The following is a 27,795-nucleotide window of genomic DNA, read 5'->3' on the forward strand; positions in this document are numbered from 1 at the left end:
CACAGAGATCCGATCTGATCATCATCAGTCTGTCTGGAATAACATGAAGAAACGGAACAAACTGAGACGGACTCAATCCAGAAGAACTGTGGCAACGTCTCCAAGTTGCTTCAAGAGACCTGCAAAGCTCAAGTACTGTTAAACGTTTTAGGAACTTGTGTAGAAATGCTGTAAAATGAGGATGCTGTCAAAACTAATGTAATAGATTATTTATCAATGAACTTCTATTAACTAAATCATATAAACTTTTGGTGTTAAATTGCTTAGTCCGGAAGAATAAATAAAATCAAATATATAAACACCAATTTATTTGACCCTTGAAAGCTAGCATGGTATTATTAATGCAACATTTTATGAAACCTTATTAAACCTCAAAAAATGTTTCCTCCAAAATGTTGAAGACGTTTTCAGAATCTGCCGTTTCACAAGTCTACGAGTAGCACTGTAAAATGTTATATCTAGTTTTACACAGTGCCACATAAAATCTTCGCGTTTTGTCCCTTCCTGCAAGCCATTGAAGGGTGGAGGGACACGTGACCCGAATTGCGATAACGTCCAGGAACAAAACAAACCATCAAGCTCTGACAGCTCCGCTAAAGCTTTATGACTGACTGCCAGCTGCTGTTTAAAAGACTAATATCACGTAATATAATTTAGGTGAGTTAAACATATCCTCCTTTTACACCGGGGAGATTCTGAGATGATTTTGTTGTGTTTTGGAGAGCGAATCACCGTTGTTAGCAGGGGTTATGTGGGTTGATCCGCTCCTCCCTACAATCTTATGATGTAACCTTAGCTATGCCGGTTTACTTTTTGCTTGAAATAGTAGCTTCTTTTGTGGAAATAACAACTCGTTTATTCACTGTTAAGAGCAGAACGAGAGTTAAAACTGCTGCATATGAACTGCTCTTAAATGTTTTGTTGCTGTCAGTAGACTTCAGTTGTTTACATGCTGAAAGCTCTTACCTACATAAATATGTATACGCATATCTCTATATGTATACATAACTATGCTTACCTCAAGAATTTCAGCTGTGTGTTTACCTTTTTGGTTTTGTTTTCTGTTGCCATATGAATGTTATTGTTTTATGTGATAATTTACTCATCTATATGTTGTTACAAACCCATGTGACTTTCTTGAGTGAGACATCTATCTGTCTATCTGTTCCTCTCTCTGTCTGTCTGTCTATCGTAGGTGATTGTAGTGCCATAGAATGTTGTTACAAACCCATATGACATTCTTCAAGTAAAATACAAAAAGGATGCTGCTGAAAGTTGACCAATGAAAGTCTTCGTTACCTTTCACTTTCATTGCATCCTTTTTCCATATGAAAGTGAAAAAAACCTAAGACTATTATTCTGCAAAGCACCTCATTTTGTGTTCTTTTGTTTAGCATCTATCCTTTAAAGCTTCAAGACGTGTGTGTTCAAGGGTTCTGTGTGGATCTAGAGAAGTGGAGTAATTTTATAACAGTAATGTGGATACTTCTTTAGAGATGGAGGCTGTGAGACCCAAAAAGTCAAAGTCCAAATCCAGTGGGAAGCCACAGGTAAAACTCACCAATGTACTGTAAATTTGAGAGTTTAGATCTTGTTTTCATTAAAGATGCAAATTTCTCATAATCCTGAATAAAGTTGTGCTTCATTAACAGGTCAAAAAGGAGAGACAGGCAGAGAGTGTTAGACAGCCTTCAGGACCTTCAACAGCAGTTAATGAGCCAGAGCCAGCTTCTGAGTTCACTGATGTCCCCCTTAGCCTTTCACATGTGCCTCAAGCTCCTGATCAGAAAACACACACCACTCAAACCTCACTAGAGCATAATGACAAAGCTGAAAAGGATCAAGACCAAGTCATCTTGTCAGATACAACTGAAATAGTGAAGGAACCATCTTGCAATGAAGAGCATAAAATGCCATCACAAGACATGGCACCTCGGGTGGACAAAGCTTTGGCACCAGTTCAGTCCTTTCAAAGTGATCCCAAAACTCTTAGTGCTAAAATTGAGCCAATTTGTGTCCCTTTTATATATCCATCCATCCCAGCTTCCTGTGCTGAGCCTCAGCTTTCAGAGGACTCGTACTCTATCACCTATGGACTGTTAGATGCATCTTGTATGACAGTGGCTTCTGAGGGACAAGTAGCTCCAGCTGTTCTGTCTCTGGCTAACCAGGTGTCCTCCCCACCCAGCTTGGTCCCTGATGAGGTCGCTGACGTGGAGAGACCCAGGGAGAGGCTTTACCCAGAGCTGCCCAGGACCTGCCAGTCTGTGAAGCCCTTCACTAGCGAGCAGCTACGTACATGGGAGCCCGGGTCCTGGTTGGAAAACGTGGAGATTCATGAAGCGGAGTTCCAGAGTCTGGCCCACCAAGAAGGACATGAACTGTACGAGCTGCTGCTGAGCTACTGGAGGTGCCGCAAGCAGCTGACGCAGGCCCAGACCGAACTGCAGGCTGCTAATTCAGACTGCAAAAATGTGCAGAATCGCCTGTGGAGCTTCAAGGATGAAAGGCTTTCATTGCAGGTTTGTCATACCTGTGTGTATCAGTCTATCTGTCTGTCTGTTCTTTTTTATCTATTTGGCTTTGTCTTTTATGCTTTTTTTATGTGTGCTTTTATCTGTCTTTCATCTGTTTCCCTTGCTTTCTATTTGTCTATCTGTTTTCATATCATAATATCTATTGTTTTATTTCTATCTGTCTGTCTGTCTCTCTGTCTATCTGTCTATCTTTTATTTTACATATCTTATTCAGGTCAGTATAAAATAAACAATAACATGCATTTTGTATTGATCTCTCTTATTTTGTTAAAATAATTAACATTGTGCAGATTTTGAAAGGGGGATGTAAACTTTTGACCACCACTGTAGTTCTATTAAAACCTGTGAACTGTAGAAATGTCAAGACAGTATTTAAAAAAAAAGTCTTTTTAAAAACTTTGCTTCTTCAGTAGTTAAAGCAATATTAATTTCTTTGAAATTTATTAGAAACTGGTGAATAATGCATAACCCGGATCAGCTGTTATGTTTTGTTTGTTTGATTGTGCTGACTTTTAGTAGCGTGATCTCTAGTCTATTAAAGTTTTATAGTATGTCCCAGCTGTTACTCCATGTCTTTACCATAAAAATGCATTACATTGGTCTATTTTATTCATCACAAATACACCTGTTTGCTTTACAGGGTGTATGTGCGGACCAGACCAAGGTGTCTGGCTACCACTGCTACCAGCAGGTGACAATGAACGAGGCTGCATTAACTGAGCTGAAGCATCTGTTTTCTGCAAAAGCAGAAATTCTCCATCAGACAGTGGCCCTGCACTCATACACCTCCATCTTGTCCCGACTACAAGTGGAGTCTTATCTCTACCGCTTGCTGAGCAGTAACCCCACCACCAAGAGTGTGGCTGTGCAAGATACAAGCACAGGCAAGTTCAAACTGACGAGTCTAACCAATTATTTATGTTTTGCGTACAGTCTAGTTTACACTGTTGCTAATGAGTACAATGACTGTCAGAAATACTTTCATATATTACACTGGTTGTTTGGTCTGACAAAACACCGAACTCTGGCAAATGTAAAAAATGTTAATTTAAATAATGAAACAAAATTCAGTACTCACTGGATTTTGCTTGTTCTGTGTTTGTGTATACAGCAGGCACTTTAAACCAAAGACTGGACCAAAACTGATAACTGTGTAACATTTGTGTTATTTATTCTGGTCATACTGATAGTTAAAAATGGATAGGATTACTGCTAAAGTTAATTCTGTTGTGTAATTTTGAATGTCATGCTGTCTATTGATTTTAGTGTGGTTTGTTTTGTATTGAATTTCTCAGTGAGTCCAAAGTCTCAGCCCTCTTCTTTGCAACTGCTAAAGGAGAGCATCAGTGTGCTGTTCATCTTCACCCGACGGATCCTTGATGATTCTCAGTTTCAGGCTGACATACATCGCTGGCTTCAGAGGCTGGTAAAGAACCCCAACAACCAGCTAATGAATGGAGAAATTACAATTTTAAAGATAACATGAGATAAAAATATATAAGAAAATATGAATTAATTATTTTATATATAAAAATAGAAAACAGCTATTTTAAAATGTATTAATATTTTCCCAATAGTAGAAGTTTTTTTTATTGTATTTTTGATCAAATGAATAAACACAGCCTTAGTTAAAGGTGCTTTATGTAGGATTGACACCGAGTGGTTGAACTAGGTATTGCAGTCCAAATTCAGAATATTGGAGAGGGGTTTTTTCATCCTGTCCTTCCTCCTCAGACTTGACACACACGCAGGTTGCCAGATTTCCCCACCCCTTTCGCTTGCTAGCTTCCGTGACTGAATGAAATGCACTGTGTTTCCCAGCCAACTGGCAACCCGGGGTGGCGAAATACAATTGGGTAAACCGAGAGTGGGCGGGTTTCACAAACCAAAACAGAGAGGGACATTCCGGCCCAGAACGCACATTTTCAAAGGATAATAATCTAATGTAGCATTGTTTTTCAGATAAACAAATATATTAACTTTGCATGTTTCTTAAATATCTGCAAACATATTCTTGTATTTTTATGCTTTAGATATTGTAAACATTCTATTCTGATGTTAATTTATTTAATGCAAGCTAAGTTTGCAATATTAATACATTATTATAGAGATAAAAGGAGCTAGTTTAAAAGATCTGCTTTCCTCCATCCAGGTGTCTGTGCTGCATCAGGTCGGTTCTACAGGAGATCATCTGTTCATCCTAAATCACCTGCTCTGCTGCCCGGCAGGTGTGGGGAAATGGGCTGTTCCATTCCTACAGGTACTGAAGCAGTGCCTGAAAATGTGTCTCGCATGAGCTGAAACAATAGTAAATGTTAACAGCGAAATTTAAAAATGTATGTGTGGCGAGTGGGGCGGGGCCGAGGGACGTGGGAACAAGGAGTGAGGCCGTCACTGATTTGCCCAATCATTGCCGGCCTCACTCCTTGTTCCCACGTCCCTCGGCCCCGCCCCGCCCCACTCGCCACAGTATGTTTAAAAAAATCTCAGATATCTGCTTGTCTTATAATAGTCATTAAATCAGCTTTCCTTCCATAGATCAAAGTAATGGATAACCCGTCTGGAGTGTATCATTTCATGCAGGCCCTGGCTATCCTCGTGTCTCCAGCGAGGTAAAGATTAGCTTTACTGGAAACAGAGCTCATGATTGATTGATTTATTTTCTGTATAGTTGTTTATATTATCAGAATTGACTCTAACTTGAAAAGATATTGCTTGGATTTAAACCGGTTATAACTAAAAGCATGAACTGGAGACAATGGCATTTAAGCTTTCATTCAATATGGAGTTGTGTGTGTGAAATGCAGGCATCGTGCAGACTTCCTGGGACACATGAAGCCTAGTGAAGCAAAGGGCAACAACAGTCTTACAGGGCCTGCATCTGGTAACTGGACTCTAGTGGATGAGGGGGGAGAGGAGGTGAGGGGTATTCAGACGAAATCATGAAAATGAACAACATAAGCTTTTTAAATAAAATTTCTAATGGCCTCAGACCTCAATGCACGAATCAGTTATATTATTGTGTAAACTTCTGATTAAACTTCACAGCCTGCTGTTTTGAGGCATTGTTATCTTTTAGGTTTGACTTGTGACTTCAGCAGACTGAAAGTGTCAGTATTTTGTGTCCAACAAAACCTTTGTTGTGGTTGTTATGATTGTACACCATAGTCCCATGTGAATGCGTACTGTAACACTCTTGTGAACTTTCTCAGGATGAAGATCCAGAAACGAGCTGGATGCTGCTGTCTGAAGATGATCTGGTTTCTCTGTTCTCTCAGTTTCCCTTTGATGAGCTGTTCAAACACTTACTGGGTATCTGCTCTAAAGGTGAGACTGTCATTATGGCTGATAAATGAGCTGAGACAGCCATGCAATGTTCAGTCTACATCTGGTTCTCCTTATTTACTGTTCAGTAGATTGTATAGTATTCATCTGTTATTAAAGGGATAGTTCCCCCAGAAAGGCAAGTTCTGTCATCATTTACTCACCCTTGTGTGACATTTTCAGTAGAATGCAAATGATGAAATGCTGAAAAATGTACTGGCCATTTCTGTCTATAAAAGAAAGTGAATGGGCATCCTAAATGGAAAAAAATAACATAAAAAGGCATATCCCCTAAACCTTTAGAACAGTTATTTGTACAGGTATATTAAAGTTGACATTTTATACTGTTTCTAATGAGTTGACTTGTTAAATGTCACTCTTACTAATAGGTGACTATCAGCCTCAAGCCACCACCAGTCAAAAGATGATGAAAATATTTGCATTTGCTTCTTCACTGGTCGAACTGCTTGCTGTCGGTTTGCAGACTTACAACAGAGCACGTTATCGCCAATTTGTGAAGAGAATTGGTCACATGATCAGGTTTGTGAGCTTATTAAGCTTATTAATTTAAGTATTTTTCATACTATAAAATATCCATCTTAAGAAATCCTGACAAACTACAGATCTATTTTTTTTCTTACATCATTAGAAGCATTTCGGTAGGTTTTAAGCCATATTTAACTGACCAATAATTTAGACCTTTGAGTGTGTTTTCTCTCCTTGTTCTAGGATGACGCTCTGTTATGTGAGTGACCACTGGGCGCAGTACATCAGCCTGACGGGTGTGAGCAGAACCACAATGCAGGAACAGTCTTTTTCAATGGAGAAGCTGCAGGTGGAGTTTGACCATCTCTTCCTGAGAGCAGTGCTTCATGTGCTCAAGGCCAAGAGGTATAGAGTCATTCCAAAGCTGGGCCCTAACTATAAGTGGACATGCTCCAGACATTAAAGGGATACTCCACCCCAAAATGTAAATTTTGTCATTAATGACTTGCCTCCGTGTCGCTTCAAACCCATAAAAGCTTTGTTCGTCTTTGGAACACAATTTTTAGATATTTTGGATGAAAACCGGGAGGCTTGTGACTGTCCCATTGACTGCCATGTAAAATACACTGTCAAGGTCTAGTAAAGTATGAAAGACATCATCAGAATAGTCCAAAAGCTTTTATGGGTTTGGAATGACATGAGGGTTAGTGATTAATGACTACATTTTCATTTTCATCCCTTTAAGCTTTGGTGCCTACAAAGGAGAAGTAGGTTCACATCTGGCCTAAATTGTGCCTTGATTCCATTCCTTTATCTCTCGCCATATTTTTTTCTGTTTGCTGTCAATTTAAGATTGACCTTACTAATACACATCTCTTTCTGAAGCTGTGTCTGTTTAACTAACTCTTTATTGATTCACAGACTGGGCATATGGCTGTTCATGTCTGAGATGCCGTATGGCACATTATCCAGCTCCATGCTGTGGAAGATCTTCTTCATTATGCAATGTGCAGAGATGGACGGTCTAGAGAAGCTAAGCTGTAGCCTGAGTGCTGAGGACTGTATCCAGGGGCTCAGAGGTGAGACACCAAGCACATCTAATGCAGGTTAACACAAAAAGAATAGTTTAGAGTGTTGGTTCTCAACCTTGCTGACTTTATGTATGCGCAGAACCGAGTCATCAGGAGAAGTTTCAGTGCTGGCTGTCAGAGATCAACAGCTCCGATGGAATCTGCCTGTTGACAGCATTTGCACATATGGCCCAGCCCAGACGTACCGACGTAGACCCTGAATTTGTCAAGAACATAGTGCTTGAGATTTACGAGGTGATTTGACCTTTATGATGAATCTGTCATCTAATCATAACATAATCCAGCCGTTTTAAGTGCAGTAAATGTTTGATTACTCTTTCCTTTAAGGTGTCCTATGTTAATATCACCACCCGTGAAATCTTTTCTAAAGTTGGGCGTGAGCTGCTTGCTGCTATAGCGACTGCCCACCCTCACATCATCTCTGTGCTGTTGGAGAGACTGAGAAAGACCATAGAGAAAGTGGGCATGGTGAGCGAAACTACAGCATCCATCAGTCCACTAAAAATGCATTCAGTACAGCGATGAAGCAAAACAGAATCCAGGGTCTCAGGATACAATTTATTACAATTGCTGAAACTTGTTAAAATTGTGTCAGTCATGTCATGAGATGCAGAAATGTAATTGTAGGTAAGACTTCTATGAACTATAAGCCAGTGATAGGCTTATTTTCAATGCTAAAACAAATAATATATTGACTTCTAAAGCCACTTTTTTGTATTGTCTGTTTAACTCATCTGCCATAAAATTGTTTTTGAATGATCTGGGGGTTTTTCCAGCAAATACTGTTACATTCAGTTATTTACCCTAATTATAATTCTCTCTCCAGGTATCACTGTACCTTTTCAAGGAGTTGCCCCTGCACTTGTGGATGCCAGCTCGAGCTGAGGTGGGGTTGATACGAGATTGGCTGTTAAACTTCAGTCTCACTGCTGTGGAGAACAGATTAGCCTGCATCATACTAGAGGGCCTCAACTGGGGATTTCAGCCTGTGAGTCTCAGTCATGAATATGGAAAGATAAGCGCTGGTTTATTATCTAATAGATGTGTCCATGGATAGTGTACTTTTGTGCTAAATCGTGATATTCTCTGTCGAGTCATTGATAGGCCTGATACAAACTTATTCTTTGTGTGGTTAATCTGACTATTAAATTAGCTTTTGTATATAAGACGTACAACTTTTTCTCTCACCAACAGAATGGTTGCCTCATTTTACCAGCATCTTTGCACAGTGAAGTCGCACTTTTGGTGATTGAGGCATATCAAAAATTTCTCACCGATAAACCATATGGTGGAATCCTCTCAGAAGGCATCAAGCAGGTATAAATCACATAGTGAAATAAGGCTCTTTATCAACATTGATTGTCATCAGCATTAATAAGGCTTTGTTTTTGTGTGTGTGTGTGTGTGTGTGTGTGTGTGTGTGTGTGTGTGTGTGTGTGTGTGTGTGTGTGTGTGTGTGTGTGTGTGTGGGTGTGTGTGTTGATATTGGGGTTAATGCAGAATGAAGCTAATACAGACTATATTAATTTATGTAAAAGGCTTCGCTTCACCCCCATTCATCAGCAGAAATAATTGCCAAAAGTTTGATCAGCCCCTTAATATTCAACAAGTTTCCTCAAAGAAAGAATATTTTCTTCTTAGTGCCATTTGTACTGTTATCAGCTGACATTTTCTACGTGATAACTCTCTGCAGGTGTCTTACCTGGCTAACGTGGTGCGGCTCGGCCAGACTCCAGAGTCCTCCTTTAACCAGTGGGCCTGGGATCTGGTTCTTAGGTTAAAGCTCCATGTCAATGAAATAAGTCCTCAGGATGCCTGGTGCCCTCTTCCTTCCTCCAGCGCCCCCAGTGTGCCTGAGATCACAGACTCTCCCACCATGCACCCAGTGTTTAAAGCAGTCAAAGCAGATATCCCCATCGGCTGTTTTCTGGCTATTGACATAACCACCATCGGGCACAGGTTTGGAATGAATACACTCTTTTGATTCTAATAGATGAAGCACACTGACCACAGACTGACTGATTCATCAGCAGTAATGCTCCAAGCTGGATGAAAATCCAAATTTAGTGACATCAATTCATTTTCAATGTTTTGCATTTGACAGTTTGGAGAAGTTCTGCAGTGATGGAATATCTCTTCTGAAGACTCTGGTTCAGTCCCGTCATCTCAAAGCTGTAGTGCACATACTGGAAAACATTCTTCCTCTGGTCTACCACTGCCAGTTCTACCTGCTCAAAAATGAACAGTTAAGAACATTTATTTTTATATTGTCATATATTTATCACTTTTTGTTTGTTAGACATTACATCATCCTTGAAAAGTTTTCTTTATTTATTTACAGAATAAATAATGAATAACTATGTTGTTGTAGGTATGTAAGCAATACTAATGCTTTTCTCCAAATGTTAATCAGGTTTCTGAGCTGTGTCCAGCTCTTCTTTCAGCTGGATAGTGGGACACAAGGTGTGGCACAGCAGGTCACACAGAAGGTGGCCCAGCATCTGATTGGCACCTCTACATGTGAGAACATCAAACTCCTCAACAGTGTGATCCAGGTGGGATTTTAAAATGTGTTAAATTGTTAAATTTAAAGCCGAATAAACAAGCTTTCCATTGATGTATGGTTTGTTAGGCTAGGACAGTATTTGACCGAGATACAGCTATTTGAAAATCTGGAATCTGAGGGTGCAAAAAATATATTGAAAATTTAGAAAATCGCATTTAAAGATGTACAAATTAAGTTCTTAGCAATACATATTACTAATCATAAATTTAAGTTTTGATATATTTATGGTAGGAAATTTACAAAATATCTTCATGGAACATGATCTTTAGTTAATATCCTAATTATTTTTGGAAAAAAATAAAAATCTGTAATTTTGACCCAAACAATGTATTTTTGGCTATTGCTAGAAATATACCTGTGCTACATAGGACTAGTTTTTGCTCCAGGGTCACATATATACTGGGCATTTGATACACTTTTTTTTCTTTTTCTTTCTCTATATCTGATCCAACTCACCCATTAAAAATATACACTACTGTTTAAATGTTTATTTTGGATAATTTTTTAAAGGGTCTCCTCCTATACTCACCAAGGCTGTGTTTATTTGATCAAAAAAAAAAAGGAAAGCTGAATTATCAACTGTCATTACTCCACTCTTTCATTTCACATGTTCCTTTAGAAATCATTAGAATATGCTAAAATGCATTTTAGAATTTTTAACAGAAAGTTTAAAAGAACAGCATGTGTTAAAAAAAAAAAAACTTTTTTTGTAACATCATAAATGGTCACTTTTGATCAATTTATCCTTGCTGAATCTTTTTTTTTTATTTAAAAAATATTTCTTCATACATGTATACATAAAAAAAATAAATACATTTAAATACAAAACCTTTAAACTTAAACCTGAACTGAAGAAAAATGGTAAGGTTTTTAAGATCATGGAAAGATCCTCCCGTCCTTCAGGCTCATATTCTGGAGAGCTCCAGGCCTGGGCGTGTTGGTGCAGTGGCTGTTCTTGAGTTCTGGCTTCAGGTTTTGACCGAACAGTACCTCTGGTATCGAGACAAAGCTGTTCTCTTCCTTCTGGATCACCTGTGCCGCGCTGCATTTCTTCACCAACAAGAAGAATGTCTCCAAAAAATTCTCTACCAACAACATAAGGTTTTCTACTCTTGGATTTGTTACTTCTTTTAACCAATGGCTTAAAGTAAACTACTTGGATATATTTTTTAATGTGTTTTTGGATTTGTCTTTTAGAGTGCTTTAGGTTTCCATGGAGACAAAGGTTTGCTGTCATCTCTTATGGGATGGATAGTGGCAGGAAATATCACTCCATCCTTCATTGAGGGCAGTTCTCTCACAGGAGAGGTATGTGATAGTTATTGTTTAAACAGCTCATCTAGATCTGATTACTTTCGGTCATAATTTCCCTCTCTGTGTCTTATTTTGTCTCAAGGTGTGGTTTGCTTGGTTGGTCCTCAACATGGAGGCAATGTTCGAGGAAGACTCTCAGCTGCGACGCTGTGTGGAGCATGAGCTCCTCTCCAACCCTGCGTACACACCTGATCAGGCTCTGAAGGTACACTTTCATTCTGAATATACTCCGTACAATTATCATGTGCCGTCACATCAAAGAGAACATTTTGAACACACCTGAAATTTTCAGGGAATGTTACAATATATATAAAGATTTATATATAAGATTTGAAGGCTGATATGTTATAATTGTATTTTTAAAAATGGTTAAAACTTTATTCGATTATGTAGTACATGTCAGTAGATAACATGTTATGAATATTTTTTGTTTGTTTGAAATCTGGCCATATTTTTTCATGTTTCACTGTTTATGCAAACAAGAAGTGCATAGTTATGCTAAATTTATTTCTTGGCTTTTGTCACAAAACTTGATATAAATATTTCAGAGTGTGTATCAGTACTTTGTTAATATTTCCAACACATTTTAACAACGCTGTGTATAACAGTTTAGACTGATACATATTTAAGAGATTTAAGTACTGTATAACTTTGTTAGCTCTCAGCTGCTTTCATTTTAAAAAGTAGCTCCCAAATGAAATGGGCTTAGAGACCCCTGTCTAAGAATTTTGTCTTATTGGGGATATTTTTATTAAAGGAATTTTAAAATTACAAAAACAATTATTGTATCCATTAATCATGAAAAGATAATAGAAAATAATTGGTTCAAAGGTTTGGGCACCTGTACATGTTTTCATACATTTCTAGTACAATAAATGTACCTGATTTTTTGATTTCTTCGATTTGTCAGAAAGCCCAGGTGCGTCTTAAGCTTGAGGTCGTCCCGTCCCTACAGAGACTGATGATATATCGCTGGGCTCAACAAGCTTTAGCTACCCCTGCAGATCATCCACTCCTGCCTTTGGTGTGGCAGAAATTTTTCCAGCTTTACCTCCGTCAACCTGGACCAGAGTTTGGGTGCGTTAAACAAAAGCATTCAGTTTTATTTGGCTTGTTATTGTCGTTTTATCTGGCTTCTTAAAAAAAGATTTACAAACCTTTTAGATATATTATCATGCTATTTCAATTCATTAAAATGCAGTTGTTACATAATGCTTTCTGGATTCAAAGTACATTTTGTACGTGCTATATTCCAGTGAAAATGTTCACCCTGTTCCTCTTTCCTTCTTTTTTCTCCCTCCCCCTCATTTCCCTTTTTGTACTCCTTTCTTATTGATGCTTTCACTCATTTCATGTTTCACCAGATTTTACTCTAAGCTTTATCTAGCAGTGCTGCTGACTCACAAGATGTTCCAGCTCTTTGACTTACACAACTTCTATGTTCTGTTCTCTGATGTGTTCAATATTATATCAGATGTATTTCTTGTCCTGTTTGTCAGTATATTATTATTTTTGTATCCGCACAATATCAGTTTTTATTACATTACTCTGAAATACTTTATTTTTTGGATAATTCTGTGTTTCAGGGTCCTGATGACCCACTCAAGGTTGATTTTGCAGTAATGACTACATTAATGTTTATTTTGCCCTGTATATTGCGTACAGTATAATATTTGTGATTTGTGAACTGTATGAGCGGGACCGCGGTTAGTTTGATCATGTGTATTTCTAAACCCTTGTGTCTGATTTATTTACTTGTATTTTTATTTCGCACCATCAGGCTGGAGGTGAAAGGTTGTATTGGAAGGCGTTACTTCCATAGTGCGGCCCATCTATCCTTGTTAAAGATCCTCAGACAGCGGCTTGTTGAAGTGTCTGACTTCCACCATGCTGCAAGCGAGGCTTTGAAAGTGCCCTGCTCAAGCGGTGAATCCAGTGAAGGTCTGCTCACCCCAGGGACGCCCATCACCCAGTACATGACCTCTCCTGAGCTGCACACTGAGCTCGTGCGGTAATGTTCAGAGTTTTGTTCTCCCAACATCTATTATTCTATTGACTATTGCATACAATTGAAAATTAAGCATCTGAAAGAAACTTTCATTGTTATTGTTTTCAAGATGTGTGTACTTGTGTTCTTAATTTGCATTATTCTCACATTCAACACAAAATACAATGTGAACCATTTTGGTTAATTTGTAACAGAAAACACTTTTTTTTTTAAATGTCTAACTCTTGTTGTTCAGGCTCTTCACTGTGTTTGCTTTGTGGTTGGATGATGAAAACCTTCAGAAGCGAGAAATTTACTTGCCTTCTTTGCCGAAGCAGTATGACACCCACCGCCTAGCCAAAATCATGCAGCGCCAGCAGGTGAGTCCACCAGAGTGCATTCTTTCTCATCTTTTTATCTTTAAGAGGTCTGCGACCTCAAAGGATTTAGTAGATTGTTTTGAATGAAATGGAAAAATCCCTTACAATTTTAAAATAAAATGTCAAGCTGTCTATTTAACAGATCTATATGTTAAAAAGTTTGGGGTTGGTAAGATTTTTTAAAATGTTTTTGAAAGTAATTTCATATTCTCACCAATGCTGCGTTTGATCAAAAATAGCGTAATATTGTAAAATATTATTATAATTTAATAACTGTAACCCTTTAATGTAGTTTATTCCGGTAAAGGCAGAGTTGAATGTTTTACAACCACTACTTCAGTTTTCAGTGTCCCATGATTCTTCATTCAAGTATGCTTCATTTAAATATAAATATATAGTATAATTTGAATATGCTGATTTGGTGCTCAACAAACATTTCTTATTATTATCAGTGTGTCAAACAGTTGCTTAATGTTTTTGTGGAAACGTCATACAATTTTCCAGAATCGAAAGTTCAAAAGAATTTTGAAATATCAATCTTTTGCAAGAATGAAGATGTCTTTATTTTCATATGAAATACTGATACTTAAAAAAAAAAAATACTGACTTCAAACATTTGTACTTTTAAACAGAAGTATTATTGTTTAAATATATATTTTACACATTCTTCCCTTTTACATTTGGAAAATATTCTGCCACAACAGATATGGTGGAGAAAGTTGTTCAAATTTAACAGACCGTATGTAATCAGATATAAGAGCTAGAAGGGTTAAGTTTGTCATTTAAACCCTTAGCAATGTATGGAAAAATGCATCAAAACATTTTCTGACAAAAGTCATGTATATGGATAAGCCTTTGTTTAAAATGATGGTCATTATTTAATTTTTTGTTCAGATGCATATTTTCAGATGATACTGATGATGTCTTTGACACAAAACATTATCAGATATAAATTGATGCCATGTCTGTGTGTCGCTTCATCTTTAGGAAGTGTGGATGGAGCATGTGGACATTGAGAGAGTCCAGCATGAGCTGCAGGAAGTGCTCAGTCTGTGGTCAAAGGTCAAGAGTGAACCTGCACTCTCCCAGAACACCAGCTCCTCCATCTTCACTGACTTCATCAATCCTCTGGCTGGTACTGAGCCCACATTCCACTGATAATCATACCCTGGTGTCAGGATTCTCTAAATTTATAACAGTTAGAATATAAAAACAGGATTGCTCTTTTTTTATTAAAAGGCACATTTATTAAAAGCTCGCTTGACTTTCTAAATCATAGCATTTATGTAAAAAATAAAATCCTTTTGAGCATGTTCAAATTATAGTTTTATATATTTAAAAAAGACTTTGCTTTTTACACTAAATAATATTCCTAATCTATTTATTTACAGCAAGGGAGCGTATTCTCACTCATCTGAGAAAGCATGATGCCCCGCAGGGGGCGCTGTTACTTGTGCCTATGAAGGCTCCAGTGCCTGATATTCCCACTGAGAGTCTGTCTGATGAGAAAATCTCCACAGCCTTAATTCAGGAAGACCTTGCTAAGCTCCAGCATCAAGCCAAGTATGTCTTGTAGTAAGCATGTATTGATTGTTAAACTGATGTCAGAGCTCACTTACAGCCCATAAGTGAATGTTAAGTACCGTATTTTCCGGACTATAAGTCGCACTTTTTTTCATAGTTTGGCTGGTCCTGCGACTTATAGTCAGGTGCGACTTATTTACCAAAATTAATTTGACATGAACCGAGAGAAATGAACCAAGAGAAAACATTACCGTCTACAGCTGCGAGAGGGCGCTCTATGCTGCTCAGTGCTCCTGTAGTCTACACTGAGCAGCATAGAGCGCCCTCTCGTGGCTGTAGACGGTAATGTTTTCTCTTTGGTTTTTTCCCTCATCATGACGTATTTTTGGACTGATGCGACTTATACTCTGGTGTGACTTATAGTCAGAAAAATACGGTAAGTTTTCTGTGGCGATAAATAACCGATGCCTCTAAAAAAAAACTCTGTGATGAGCTTTAGTGCTGTTTTGGCATCTCCATATGTGCTAAATGATGTTGTAAATCACAACTGTGTCCTCTTCTCAGATTGGCAACGGTCCGGGAAACACAGCAGGTCGCTCTAGACAATGAACTGCTGGATGTGTTGCCGCAGCTCTACATAAACCGAGAAGACCAACTCTCAATGAAGTTAGAGTGCCGTGGCAAAGGTGGACAGCCCTGCCAGGGTCCCGCACATGTCACTGTAAAGGTGAATAGCTGCCTGGCACTTCATTAAAAATTAAGTTTATCTAATAAGGTTTATCGTTTGGTCTCTGTGTAAACCTGTGATTGCTGCTCTTGTTATTTGCCCAATACGTGCATGAATCGGTGGGTGGTGCTAAACAGGCAGTGTTGTAGGAGCAGCCATTGATCTTCTTCTGCGGAGGTGGTGTTTAGCCACACTATTACATCATAAAGTGTCACATCCCACAAGCTGTCGTTTTGGCAGACTTGCTTCAATATAAGCTGCATTTACACTATCGAGAAAGTTTTGAGTTCTGAAACTTACAGAATGTTTTTATGGCACAATGTCATCTTATACATCAAAAGATGAATTTAGATTTCTCAGGTCACGACCCCTTTAATAATATAAACAACTTTGGCAACCCCTTTAGAAAATCCTTCATTTTTATGAGTTCTCTCTTTTTCTCCCTGATTGTGTGCTGCAGTTCTCAAGACTGTACAAACTGGATCCGGTGCAGAATCAGATCCAATGTCTGAAGAGTGATATTAAACAGCTACAGGCTGATGGAATCAAAGCTCCTCCTCAAAGTCTGGCTGAGGCGGCCGTGCACACAGAGAACTTCATCACGTCAGTACCCAGCTCAAATCAATTTCTAAATTGTCTATATTTTTGTCACTAAATGTGAGCATCATGTTTTCTTGTTTAGGGCCTTGGTTAATGCTTACAAACTAAATAGTTCCCCTGGCATACTGAAGGTGGGCATCACTGCTTTCTATCAGATTGTGGCATTTGTGTGCGAGGATACACAGAGACATCCACCAACCCGGCAATTTTTCACATCCTGTATAGAGATCCTTGGTCAGGTATTGTTTTCAACCCAGTGAACTCAAGTCACTAATTTCAAAATGCAATGATGTTTTCTCAGAATTAGTTTTCATTTCAATTGAGTCTATTTTTAAATTAGGATTTTTTTTTTATGTCTGTGGTTTTATATTCACAACTCTCAAGTCTTAATTGTTCAAATTATATAAAGTGTATCTTTGACTGTAGGTCTTCATCCGGGATGTCCGATCAGAATGTAAACAAATGCTGAAGACCATCCTGCTCAACAGACACCTGTGTAACCTTCTCTCCCCCTACTTCACCCCAAACGCCTCTCCTGCAGAGCTGGTCTCTCTGTACCAGGAAGTGGTCAACACCCTCCACATTGACAGTGGTGATGTCATATTCATGCTCCTCACAAAAGTAATTCGCCTTCATTGAATAATGCTATAAATGTTTTTCATACAGGCTGATATTAAAAGCATTATGTGTTTAAAAAGAATGAGCTTTTTCCTTGAGGAAAAGGATTAACTGTTTTGTTCATAATCATGTGAAGCAGTGCTTCCATATCTTATTAGCATATTGCCATATCAAAATCCTCAGAGAAGTTTATAAAAAAAAATGTTGTGCAGAATAGCGGGAACTAAAACAATCTCATTTAAATGTAGAAGACAATCTGCACTCTCCAACCACCTCACGCTGGATCCTTCACATGGCCCTCTGAGACTTTGATTGCTCTACTTTTTGCTTTTGAATGTGTAGCTCATGTTTGCAACTTTTTTTTATAAATAATCTGTTCTGTTTCTAGTTTGACTTGACTCAGTGGCTGTCGGTGACGCAGCCTCAGTTCTCTGAGCGTAGCCGATTGATGGAAATAATCCATCAGGCTCTGTGCACCTGTGGGCTAGAACCTGAGCCAGAAGTCCTCATGCCCTTCAACATCTTCTCCAAGCATTGGACAGAACTGCTGCTTTATCAATTTCCAGACCACTACAGTGACTTCCTTCGTCTGCTCATGCAGAGTATGTCTTTTCTTCTCTCTGACCTAAACTCATCTATTGTGAGGTTTTGTTTTCAGATTTGATTGGCTCCATGTCAAATTGTCATAATGAAACCCTCATGTAATCACCTCAGAATAATGGTTCATTTATTTTCATTTACTTACAAACCTAAGATTTTGGTCACAATCTTTGTTTTTAAAAAGACATATCTAGGTATTAATATTAGATACTTTGTCCAATGTCTGCTTTTATAAAAGTATAGTGTCTAAAACAGTCCAGATCTGCTTTTGTAGATTTGACTATATACAGATTTTATATAGTAATTTTTAATGCTTTTAAGCATCCTTCTTTTGCCCTGTTCTGGTAGTTTACCGTGATGTTTGTAATGATTGTTTTTAAACATTAAATGTAAATTCCAAAAACTACATATGAATGGTTTGCCATAAGTGAAAATGTACTTGGGAATTATTGTCAAAAAGCTATTTGTGCTTAGAAAAATGTATAATGTTCACTTTCCTGCAGGCTCTTCTGAGCAGCTTCTCAGTCCAGACTGTTGGAGAACATCACTAAGAGTGCTGGGCTGTTCTCTTCATCCCATGATGAAGACAAACAAAACCCGCTCCATCCTGCTCTCCCCTCAACAGGCAATGCAAAACACTTATTTATTTGACATGCTCTAATTAGTTTTAAATACTTCAAACCAGATCATTAAAACTGCACTTTGTTTTACTAGGTGGATGAAACAATTGAATGGCTCTCAAAGTACTTCCTGAAGCTCCGTCTGTCTAACGGGGACTTCAGGAGCTTTGGTCTCCTCTCAAAATGGGGGCCCTACATTGAGGAAGTCAAGAAGTTTTGGGAAGATTTGATTACCTACTTCATTGATCTGGAACTAAACAACTGCAGCAAAGAACCAGTAGGAAGTCCAAGACTGGTCAAAGGTACAAAATTGTATTTCTCTGTTATGCGAAGCAACTGAGTACTTGTAGTCCAGACAAAAGTTTGGGGTCAGTAAGATGTTCAGTAAAAATGTATCAGTTTCCACAATTGCTTTACTATCACAGCAATAAATAACATTTTTAATTGTATTCAGATACTGTCATGTACTGTTTTACTTTATTTTTGATTAAATGCTCTTCGTGAGAATAAGAGACTTGTTTAAAAAAAAAAATAAATTCATAGACTCTAAACTTTTGAACAGTAGTGTGTGTATATATCTGCATAGCGACTATTTGTATAATTAAATGAATTAATGTGAAATTCTCCTTGATGTAGCTCTTGAGAGCCTGCATGCAAAAATGGCCAAACTGTTTGAACCGTGGATTCTGGTCCTCGACACTGACAACACTAGGTATGCTTTGATGTGGCTCAGCAGTTTGGTTGTTTTAACACTGATGACAGAGATGATGAGTAATGAATCTCTTGTGTATGTCACAGTCATCCTCGCTGTTCTCCATGGCTTGAATCAGATGCCGCAGCTGCAGCGAGCTTAGTGAGCTTATATGCACGCTTAATGGAGACTATGCATGAAAAATTCAAAGGTAAACATCCTTGGAGAACAGGACAACACACAAATGTCACGATTCATTTAACCATTTGTTTCAGTTGTATAAATTCATATTCAGTTCAAAATCCATTTGATCAGTATGTAATTTTGAATCCATAATGTTTTCGGTGCAGATCGCTTGTTGCCAGGACAAAGAGGAGCTCTGTGGTTTCATCTCATGCATTACTGTGAGACCTGCACCTCTCCCAAGATGCCAGAGTACCTGCTTTACACCTACCATACTGAGTACAGCCGATTGCCATGGAAGGACCTCTATCCAGATCAGACACTAATGAACCAGTTTTTCAATGTGAGAGATTGACAGAACTCCTAAATCACATATATTACCTGTGTTTGGTTGAAGATCTCTAGAATGTTTCACATTTTTCAGACCTATATACCCCACCATCCAGACATTTGGGGACCGTAAAATAACTGTTTTTTATTTTATTGCTGTTTAAAATGCAATTTATTCCTGTGTTGACAAAACTGAATGTTCTGCAGCCATTACTCATGTCTTCAGTGTCACATGATCTTTTAGAAATCATTCCAATATGCTGATTTGGTGCTAAAAAAAAAACACATACATGCATACATATATACATACATACATTATTATCATTAATTTTAAACATCTGTACTGCTTAATATTTTTGTGGAAACAGTTGAAATATATTTTCCGGATTCTTTGTTTAATAGAAAGCTCAGAAGAACAGCATTTATTTGAAATATACATTTTGTAACTTAAGTCTTACTGTCACTTTTGATTAATGTAATGCAACCTTCAGTAAAGTTTTTTTTTTTTTTATCTTTACCGACACCAAACTTTTGAACAGTTGCAATGCACACATATATTTAATCACTTCCAAGGTAGTCTGACAGATAATCTGGTGAAGGTGGTGGGTTTTAATCCTTCTGTCTTACTTGTACTTACTATAAGAAAATACTGAGACTTTAATAAATGGTTGTCAGTAAATTGATTGAATTTTTTTACTGTTCAGGTGGAGCGGGGAAGCCCAAAGAGTTGTTTTCTGTTTTTGGGAGAGCTGCTGTGTGAGGTGAACTGGGTCAGTGTACTGAGCGACTCTCTCAGCCCCCAGCTGAGCCCCTCAGCTCAGACGATGGTGGTCTCTGTCCTCTATCTGATGGTATTTCTGGCCAAAGAGGATCTCAGCAAACCTGTGAGTGTTCCCCTATTTCCCCTAACCATCTTCAAGGGCCTATTAGAAGTGAATTAACTATGATTTATTTCTACAGGAGTCTTCTGTTCCCAGTCTCCTGGATCAATCAGCTTCTCTGCCTTGGCACCTAGTCGATTCTCCTTCTTATCAAAATGTTACACGCTATGTCAGCACACATTACCCACCATCCCTTGTTGTCAGTCATGATACTTCTTCACAACACGTCATCAAATTGCTTGGAATGGCTGCTGGATTTGGGACGACCACACAAATGTTACATCACAAGGTTTGATGACACACTGTCGTCAAATACTGTAAATTACTGTAAACTACATTTTTACACCGTTGTGATTTGTATCTGTTGTGTGATTTGTGACTGTTAGGACATGACTTTAAAGTGCCAAGCCTTCCTTCACTTAATGGTGCAGTTCCTGACTTCTCTGGATCAAAATGGGAACATCAGTCTGGCATCTCTGGAGACAGAAATGGAGAAATTACTGGAGTACATTGTCATTTTCAACCCTCCTGGTGAGGAGAATTTCTCTTTCATTTTCATTTTCTTGTCATGTCCCTCAGTAGGCCCTTCAAGATTATTGCATAACATTAATTTTTAGTTCTGTTTACCACTGGATTTTATTAGAATGAAAAAAGTTTTTTGTTTCAGTAGCACTTAGGCTATGTTCACACTGCACACAGTTCCGGTTTGTTTTTTAGATTCAATCTTTCGGATTGTCTCTCTGTATTGCAGTGCATATGTTGGCTAGAGCAGCTTGTCAAAATTGGAAAAAAAGGAGGATCTTGCACTTGGTTCCATTCACATGTATCACCATTTCAAGTCATTAAAATAATCCATCAATGATTTTATAATGAACTGAGCACTTTTTGGACTTTATAAGAATAAAGAAGATTGTTGGTATCTCAGCATATAATCCTTTTATTTGGATACACGGCAAACAAATTTCAAGAATTGAGTTGTTTGCTCTTTGGTGGATTCTTTCATAGAGCAGCTTATGCAGTCATTTCTGAATTGAATGCAGGAGAAGCAACATGTGTATTTACTATCCATTCTCCACCTGAATCTGATTTTAATTGGTTTTCAGTAGTAACATCTTAAAGGTTTAGTTCACAAATTTTTTTTAATTCTGTCATTAATTACTTACTTTCATGACGTCCCAAACCCGCGAGATCTTTGTTCATCTTCAGTACACAGATTTAAGATATTTTTGATGAAATCCAAGAGGTTTCTGACCCTGCATAGATAGCAACACAACTACTTCGTTCAATGCCCCGAAAGGTAGTAGTAAGGACATTGTTAAAATATTCCATGTGTCATCAGTGAATATCAGCGAATACAAAATAATGACTTTATTTAACAATTTCTTCTCTTCTGTGTCAGTCTTCCACGACATGCTTCCACAAGAGTACCACTAAAGGTAAAACCACAGATGTCACATGGACTATTTTAATGATGTCCTTACTAAGTTTCTGGGCCTTGAACATATCAGTTGTGATGCTGTCTATGCAAGGTCATAAAGCTCTCAGATTTCATCAAATATGTAAATTTGTGTTCGGAACGACTGGTTTGGAATGTCAAGAGGGTGAGTAATTAATGACATTTTTGTGTGACCAATCCCTTTAACACAAAACAAAACAGGCAGTAACAGTATCTCTCTTTATGTTGGATGAACTTAATGTGTGATCTTAATGCACCTCATTCTCCCGTTCAGAGACAGACCTCCAGCAGCGGCACATGGCCACCTGCAGTCTGTTTGCAGAGATGCTGGCTCTTCTGAATGGATCTGGCATGTCTACAGCAGAGGGACTCGGGACTAAACTCCACTCCTGGGTGGAAAAGCGAGCTCGGGGTCCTTTGGTTCTCCCCCTGCTAACCGCTGCGTGCAGATGCCTGGCCTCAGTGCGTCATATGACACGGACCACTGAAGCCTGTATTCTCTCCTACTTCACTGATGGTAATAATAGCTCATACTTGTTCTGGGCTTAGTCACAGATTTTAAACGGTCTGTCTGCGTAAGCCTTTAGGAATTATTCCTCTCCCTAATCACATTGTAAGGACCATAAAAGCATACATCTGGGCTCAATCAAAACATTTGCATGGAGCCATTATAGAGTACAGTGAGTTTTAGTATCTTATAACTTCTAGTAATATGTTGTGTGCTTCTTTCAGGTGGATGTGCTGATCAATACTCTGGTTGGGGGCCCATCCTTGTCTCTCTTCAGGTTCCTGAACTGACTGTTGAGGACTTCATTCAGGAAAGCCTGAACCTGGGCAGTTATCTCACCCTGTACGTCTACATCCTCCAGAGGCTGAACCTGAAGCAAACCCTCCTGAATGAGAAGAAGACCTTAGTGCGGCTCAGCACATGGATCAGCCAGGTCTTCCCTAGGTAACATACACTTTATCACACATATACTCTGCCATTCAAAAGTTTGGGATCAGTTTGATTTTTAATGGAGTTTCTTATGCTCATCGAGGCTGTGTTTATTTTATCAAAAATATAGAAAAACTCTGATATTGTGAGACATTATTTAAATTTGTAATACTTTAAAAGGTAATTTATTTCTGTGATCAAAGCTGAATTTTCAGCATCATTATTCTAATCTTCAGTGTCACGTGATCCTTCAGAAATCATTATATGCTGATTTATTATCAGTGCTGGAAACAGTTGTGCTGCTTCATATTTATTTTTTATTTTTTTGGGAAACTGTGATACTTTTTTCTTGATTCTTTTATCAATAAAAAGTTAAAAAAGAGCAACATTTATTTCAAATTAAAAGTCTTTACTCTCACTTTTTATCCATTTAACACATCCTTGCTGACTAAAAGTATTCATTACATTCAAAAAAATAAAGAAAAATATTTATTGACTCAACTCTTGAACAGTAGTGTGTATGTAAGATTTCCATTTTGAATAAATGCTGTGTTTTTTATTTATTTTATATTCATAAAAGTATCCTGAAAAAAGCATCACAGGTTCCAGAAAACATGAAGCAGCACAACTGTTTCCAGCACTGATAATAAATCAGCATATTTGAATGATTTCTGAAGGATCATGTGACACTGAAGACTTGGAGTATTGATGCTGAAAATTCAGCTTTGCATCACAGGAATAAATTATATTTTAAAGTATAGAAAAATAGAAACTGTTGTTTTAAATTGCAATTATAAATATATTTCACAAAATAACAGGGTTTTTTCTGTATTTTTGATCAAATAAATACAGCCTTGATGAGCACAAGAAACTTTAGTAAAAAAAAAAAAAAAAATCTTATGGATCCCAAACTTTTGAACGATAGTGTAAATGCTGAAGGACGCACAAAGAAACCCAGACTGGAAGTAGTGTAGGACTGCAGAGTTAGTAAATAACATTGCTTTTATTTTAGAGCTTATTGTCTGAGTATTTGTGGCCTAAGAGAGTGTGTCATCTCTTCCTGCAGTGGTTCAGCTGATGAGGCAAAGTTGTTTTTATGGTGGCATAAATTCTTGGAGCTTCTGCAGATCCAGGTGGATCAAGAGGACACATGCGCACTTGATTCTCTGATTCTCACCTTAATGGCATTCCAGAACCATCTAGACCAGCTTAGTGAGGAAAGACTGAACTCTGGCATCTTGGGAGCCATAGGCCTTGGGAGGAAATCCCCACTTTCTAACAGGTGAGAGAAGATGTTTTGCTGTCCAGATCAGAAGTGAAAGGGACATGAAAGATGAATCATGTGAATTGCATGCCTCACAATTTCTGTTCTTCCTGTGTTTCAGGTTTCGGGTTGTGGCGCGAAGCATGTCCGCATTTTTGCTGGTCCAGGTGCCCTCAGAGAATCAGCTGCGTCTTCATCCAGACACAGAGCTGCTGCTCTCTGCTAAAGCCCAACAGGTACAATTTTCATTTTTTTTAGGTGAATTTAGGAATTTTTCCATGTTGAATTAAAAAATTTTTTTTTTACATTTTGATAAAATAGATGGTTAGATCTGGATATGTTTTAGACATTTGATGATAATTTGTTATAGTACAAACAAATTTCTAGTAAATCTTGAATGACTGCTCTCTTTTTTCAGGCCTTATCGGTACTGGAGCAAATGGCGAGTAATAAGCAGTATTCAGAGCTGGATGTGTCTGTGAACCAGGCCATTCAGTTCATCAAGTACCCAGGTCATGTCCTGCGTGACAGCAACAGTCTTCTGACCCTGCTAGTCAATGCACTCTACACTGACCTTAATTACCTAGACATCATCCGTTAGCTATAACCTCAAAACAAGATTCGACTCCTGCTGTCAAGCACCAAAAACTCCTGGAGAACGGACCTAACTCCAGGTGAGATGAAGGTGTTTTCTGGGAAAGGACATGCATTAAATCATGGGTTTAGACACTCAAGCAGTGGTCATTTTTTAAACTCTGCACAAGGTTATAAAGCACGCCCGGTTACACTCAATTTCTTTTTTCTCACAATAATATCACAGTTTCCCCTCTTTTTTCTTAAAATGTATCCTTTAAAGTATCCAGATTCTTCTGTGTTTCAGACAAACATGTCCACACAGTTCACTGTCTCATTACAATATTACATTCATTTACCGGTACATAATTTATTTAAGAGTGGTGAGGATTTTATGATATATGTATGAGGATGTTTTAGACCTCCCATGTTGCTGGGAGATTCGGTGATATCTGATGATAATTCAGTCGCAGTGTAAATATACCTCAAAGCATGGTTTTGATTGATTTGCACAACAAATATTCTGGTGAATTTACAAAAATCTTTTAGATTTCAGTTTCATTTTCTTAACAATAGATGTTTTTGTAATGTGCTTTTTACAAAGTACATTCTTTATTAGCTCATGCAAGTAAACCGACAATGGCTGGACATCTACATTTCAATGTGAAGAAGTGGATTTTTTTAGAGACTAATATCTTTCTCACTACGTTTATTTGTATTTAGGACAGCAATGTCCAAACAAGATGAATAGCTCCAGCATGTGATCTGCCTGACAAGTGCACTTAGTTTATTTATTTTATTTTATTCTTTTTTTTTATTTACAGAAGTGCTCCCTTAAATAATGTTCACAGTTGACATCACACATCCCTTTCCTCTTTTTAAATCTTTCTGTTGCTCCACAGGAAGATGGATGGTATTATATTATATAGGCATATGAAATTGAATGAATGTGCTTGCTGCTGTATTTACTTAGATGCTTAAATTAAAAGAGCTAATTACAGAACTAATATTATTTTGAATGAGAGAAAATCTATTTTTGTGTTGCACTATTGCCAGCATGGTATGTCTATATTTGGTTGTAGTTTTATTGACTTGAGATTATAGGTCAGCCCTTCTGGGGATTCACTGCATGCTTTTATAATACAGTCATTTTCTATACTTCCTCATACCACAGCATTCACTGGTTTCCATAATACTGCAGCATAAACATGTTGTGCATTGAATTTTAATGATAGTTATAACTGTTAAGATCCTCCCCAAGCAAACAGATTTGCGTAATAATCAAATCCCAAAATAAAATGATCATGATGTGCATATTGTCACGCTGTTGAAAAAACACTGAACCATTGAAATAACCTGGACATTTATATTAATGTACAGTGGAAAGTGTCTAAAACATGACTTGCCTTAAGTTGTTTTCAATGTAATATTTGTTTCCTCTTGTGCCATAATCGATCTTCTGTCATCAGTTACAAAATACAGTGTCAAATGATATGTTGTCATGTACATGAAAATGTAAATGATAATCAAAGTCAATAATACCTGAATTCAAAGGAAAAATGTGTATTTGGTTTCCTTGTGTGAAAAGTTTATTGCTTTTAAATCAAGATTTTTTTTTTAGAAGTATCATAGTATTGCCCAAAAAACATTTATCTGCACAGTGTTACCCCCCAAAACTCTTAGAAGTCCTGTAAGTAAAGGCCATGTTAATATGACAAAATCGCATCGGTCAGTCTTACCCTTCTTAGGCTGTGACAAGTGTAAGGCAGAATTCACATCCCAGGATATGGCAGTTGCCATGGTGATCTCGTCCACTTTGGTACAGAGGGAGTGTTATCAGGGTACCCAGACAGCAGATGGGATACTGATATGTGGCATGCCAGTGTCTTTTCTTATGTTTAGCCGTTTATACATTCTGTCACATCTGAGCCAGAACGACACGCTGGAGTATCTGTGAATAGTAGCTTTGCAGCAGCATGCATGCACATATTAAAGAAGTAAACAGAAGAGAATAAAAAAATGCATATGCTGTGAGTTCTGCATCAACTCCCTATGGCTTGGCACTAGTGTTAACATGTAAGATTTGAAGTTTGCTGTAAACCAAAGATGTTTTCATCCTCAAAAGCATGTTGATACAAATGAATAGCTGCTTATGGTGATCTGACTATGTGAAGCTTCTATCTAATGCAGTGCCAGCTGGAATTCTGACGCTTCTCCCACAGTCTACCACATTTAATTACATATCTTTATTTATTTATTTATTTTCCCAATCTATTAGCTGTGCTCTGCAGCCTTATATCGAAACCATTTTTTATGAATGGTAAATGACAACTAATTCTAGGTTTAGTAAGGGCAGCACCACACAAAAACGTATTTATTTTTTTATACTCAGTTTAAGATATATATATATATATATATATATATATATATATGTACATTTTACAGAACCATTCAAATGTTTGGGTTGAGTAAAATTTAGTTAGTTTTTTCATAACCAAGGCTGCATTTATTTAATTAAACTGTAAAATGTACTGGTAACACTTTAGTAAACCTAACCTTGAGGGACCAGTTCTTGCTATTAACAAGTTGCTTATTAGCATGCATATATTTGGCTGTTTATTAGTACATATAAAGCAGATATTCTGCATGACCATATTTTACATCCCTAATCCTACTTAATAATTAAACTGAACTGTTTTATTAACAATTATTTTAATGGTTTAAAATTGGTTAAATTGTTTTAATTGCACCTTAATTTTCTAAAATAAAGTGTGACCAGTGTACTTTATTCCAGTCTTTAGTGTCACGTGATCCTTCAGAAATCATTCTATTAAGTGACCCTGAACAACAAAATCCGTCATAAGGGTAATTTTTTTTAAATGAATAAGCTGAATAAATAAGCTTTCCGTTGATGTATGGTTTGTTACACCTATTTGAAAATCTGGAATCTGAGGGTGCACAAAAAATCTAAATATTGAGAAAATCTCATTTAACGTTATACAAAGTTCTTAGCAATGCATATTATTAATAAGAAATTAGGTTTTAATATATTTAAGGTAGATAATGTACAAAATATCTTCAAGCATGGAACACAATCTTTAATATC

At 37.5% G+C, this 27,795-nt stretch overlaps 1 protein-coding gene across 1 annotated transcript; it reads left to right on the top strand.

The window, feature by feature from the left end:
• The first annotated feature begins 524 nt into the window (after positions 1 to 524).
• On the top strand, positions 525 to 26,378 carry LOC132141095 (ectopic P granules protein 5 homolog). Its single transcript, XM_059550325.1, has 45 exons — positions 525 to 657; positions 1,395 to 1,550; positions 1,653 to 2,522; positions 3,178 to 3,425; positions 3,837 to 3,963; positions 4,690 to 4,797; positions 5,076 to 5,149; positions 5,345 to 5,456; positions 5,750 to 5,864; positions 6,251 to 6,401; positions 6,591 to 6,752; positions 7,269 to 7,426; positions 7,518 to 7,672; positions 7,766 to 7,906; positions 8,265 to 8,426; positions 8,633 to 8,755; positions 9,132 to 9,397; positions 9,543 to 9,683; positions 9,852 to 9,993; positions 10,908 to 11,105; positions 11,202 to 11,312; positions 11,401 to 11,523; positions 12,229 to 12,395; positions 13,099 to 13,329; positions 13,562 to 13,685; positions 14,673 to 14,820; positions 15,077 to 15,248; positions 15,774 to 15,936; positions 16,397 to 16,539; positions 16,619 to 16,775; positions 16,963 to 17,157; positions 17,543 to 17,756; positions 18,258 to 18,379; positions 18,469 to 18,676; positions 19,011 to 19,086; positions 19,173 to 19,276; positions 19,416 to 19,591; positions 20,283 to 20,462; positions 20,539 to 20,748; positions 20,846 to 20,990; positions 22,190 to 22,432; positions 22,648 to 22,867; positions 23,919 to 24,134; positions 24,238 to 24,352; positions 24,535 to 26,378. Exons 2-45 carry the CDS (start codon positions 1,497 to 1,499, stop codon positions 24,715 to 24,717), a joined length of 7,653 nt encoding a protein of 2,550 aa, XP_059406308.1. The 5' UTR covers positions 525 to 657; positions 1,395 to 1,496; the 3' UTR covers positions 24,718 to 26,378.
• Positions 26,379 to 27,795: the final 1,417 nt, after the last annotated feature.

This window comes from Carassius carassius, chromosome 5 (assembly GCF_963082965.1).
Source record: "Carassius carassius chromosome 5, fCarCar2.1, whole genome shotgun sequence".
Lineage (NCBI taxonomy): Eukaryota > Metazoa > Chordata > Actinopteri > Cypriniformes > Cyprinidae > Carassius > Carassius carassius.

What these genes read in the sequence shown, in the direction of transcription:
- LOC132141095 (XM_059550325.1), top strand. Translation starts at nt 1,497, where the DNA reads ATGGAGGCTGTGAGACCCAAAAAGTCAAAGTCCAAATCCAGTGGGAAG. An exon ending in CCATAGAGAAAGTGGGCATG is followed by an intron (nt 7,907 to 8,264) that starts GTGAGCGAAACT and finishes TTCTCTCTCCAG; the next exon opens with GTATCACTGTACCTTTTCAA. An exon ending in TCTCAGAAGGCATCAAGCAG is followed by an intron (nt 8,756 to 9,131) that starts GTATAAATCACA and finishes AACTCTCTGCAG; the next exon opens with GTGTCTTACCTGGCTAACGT.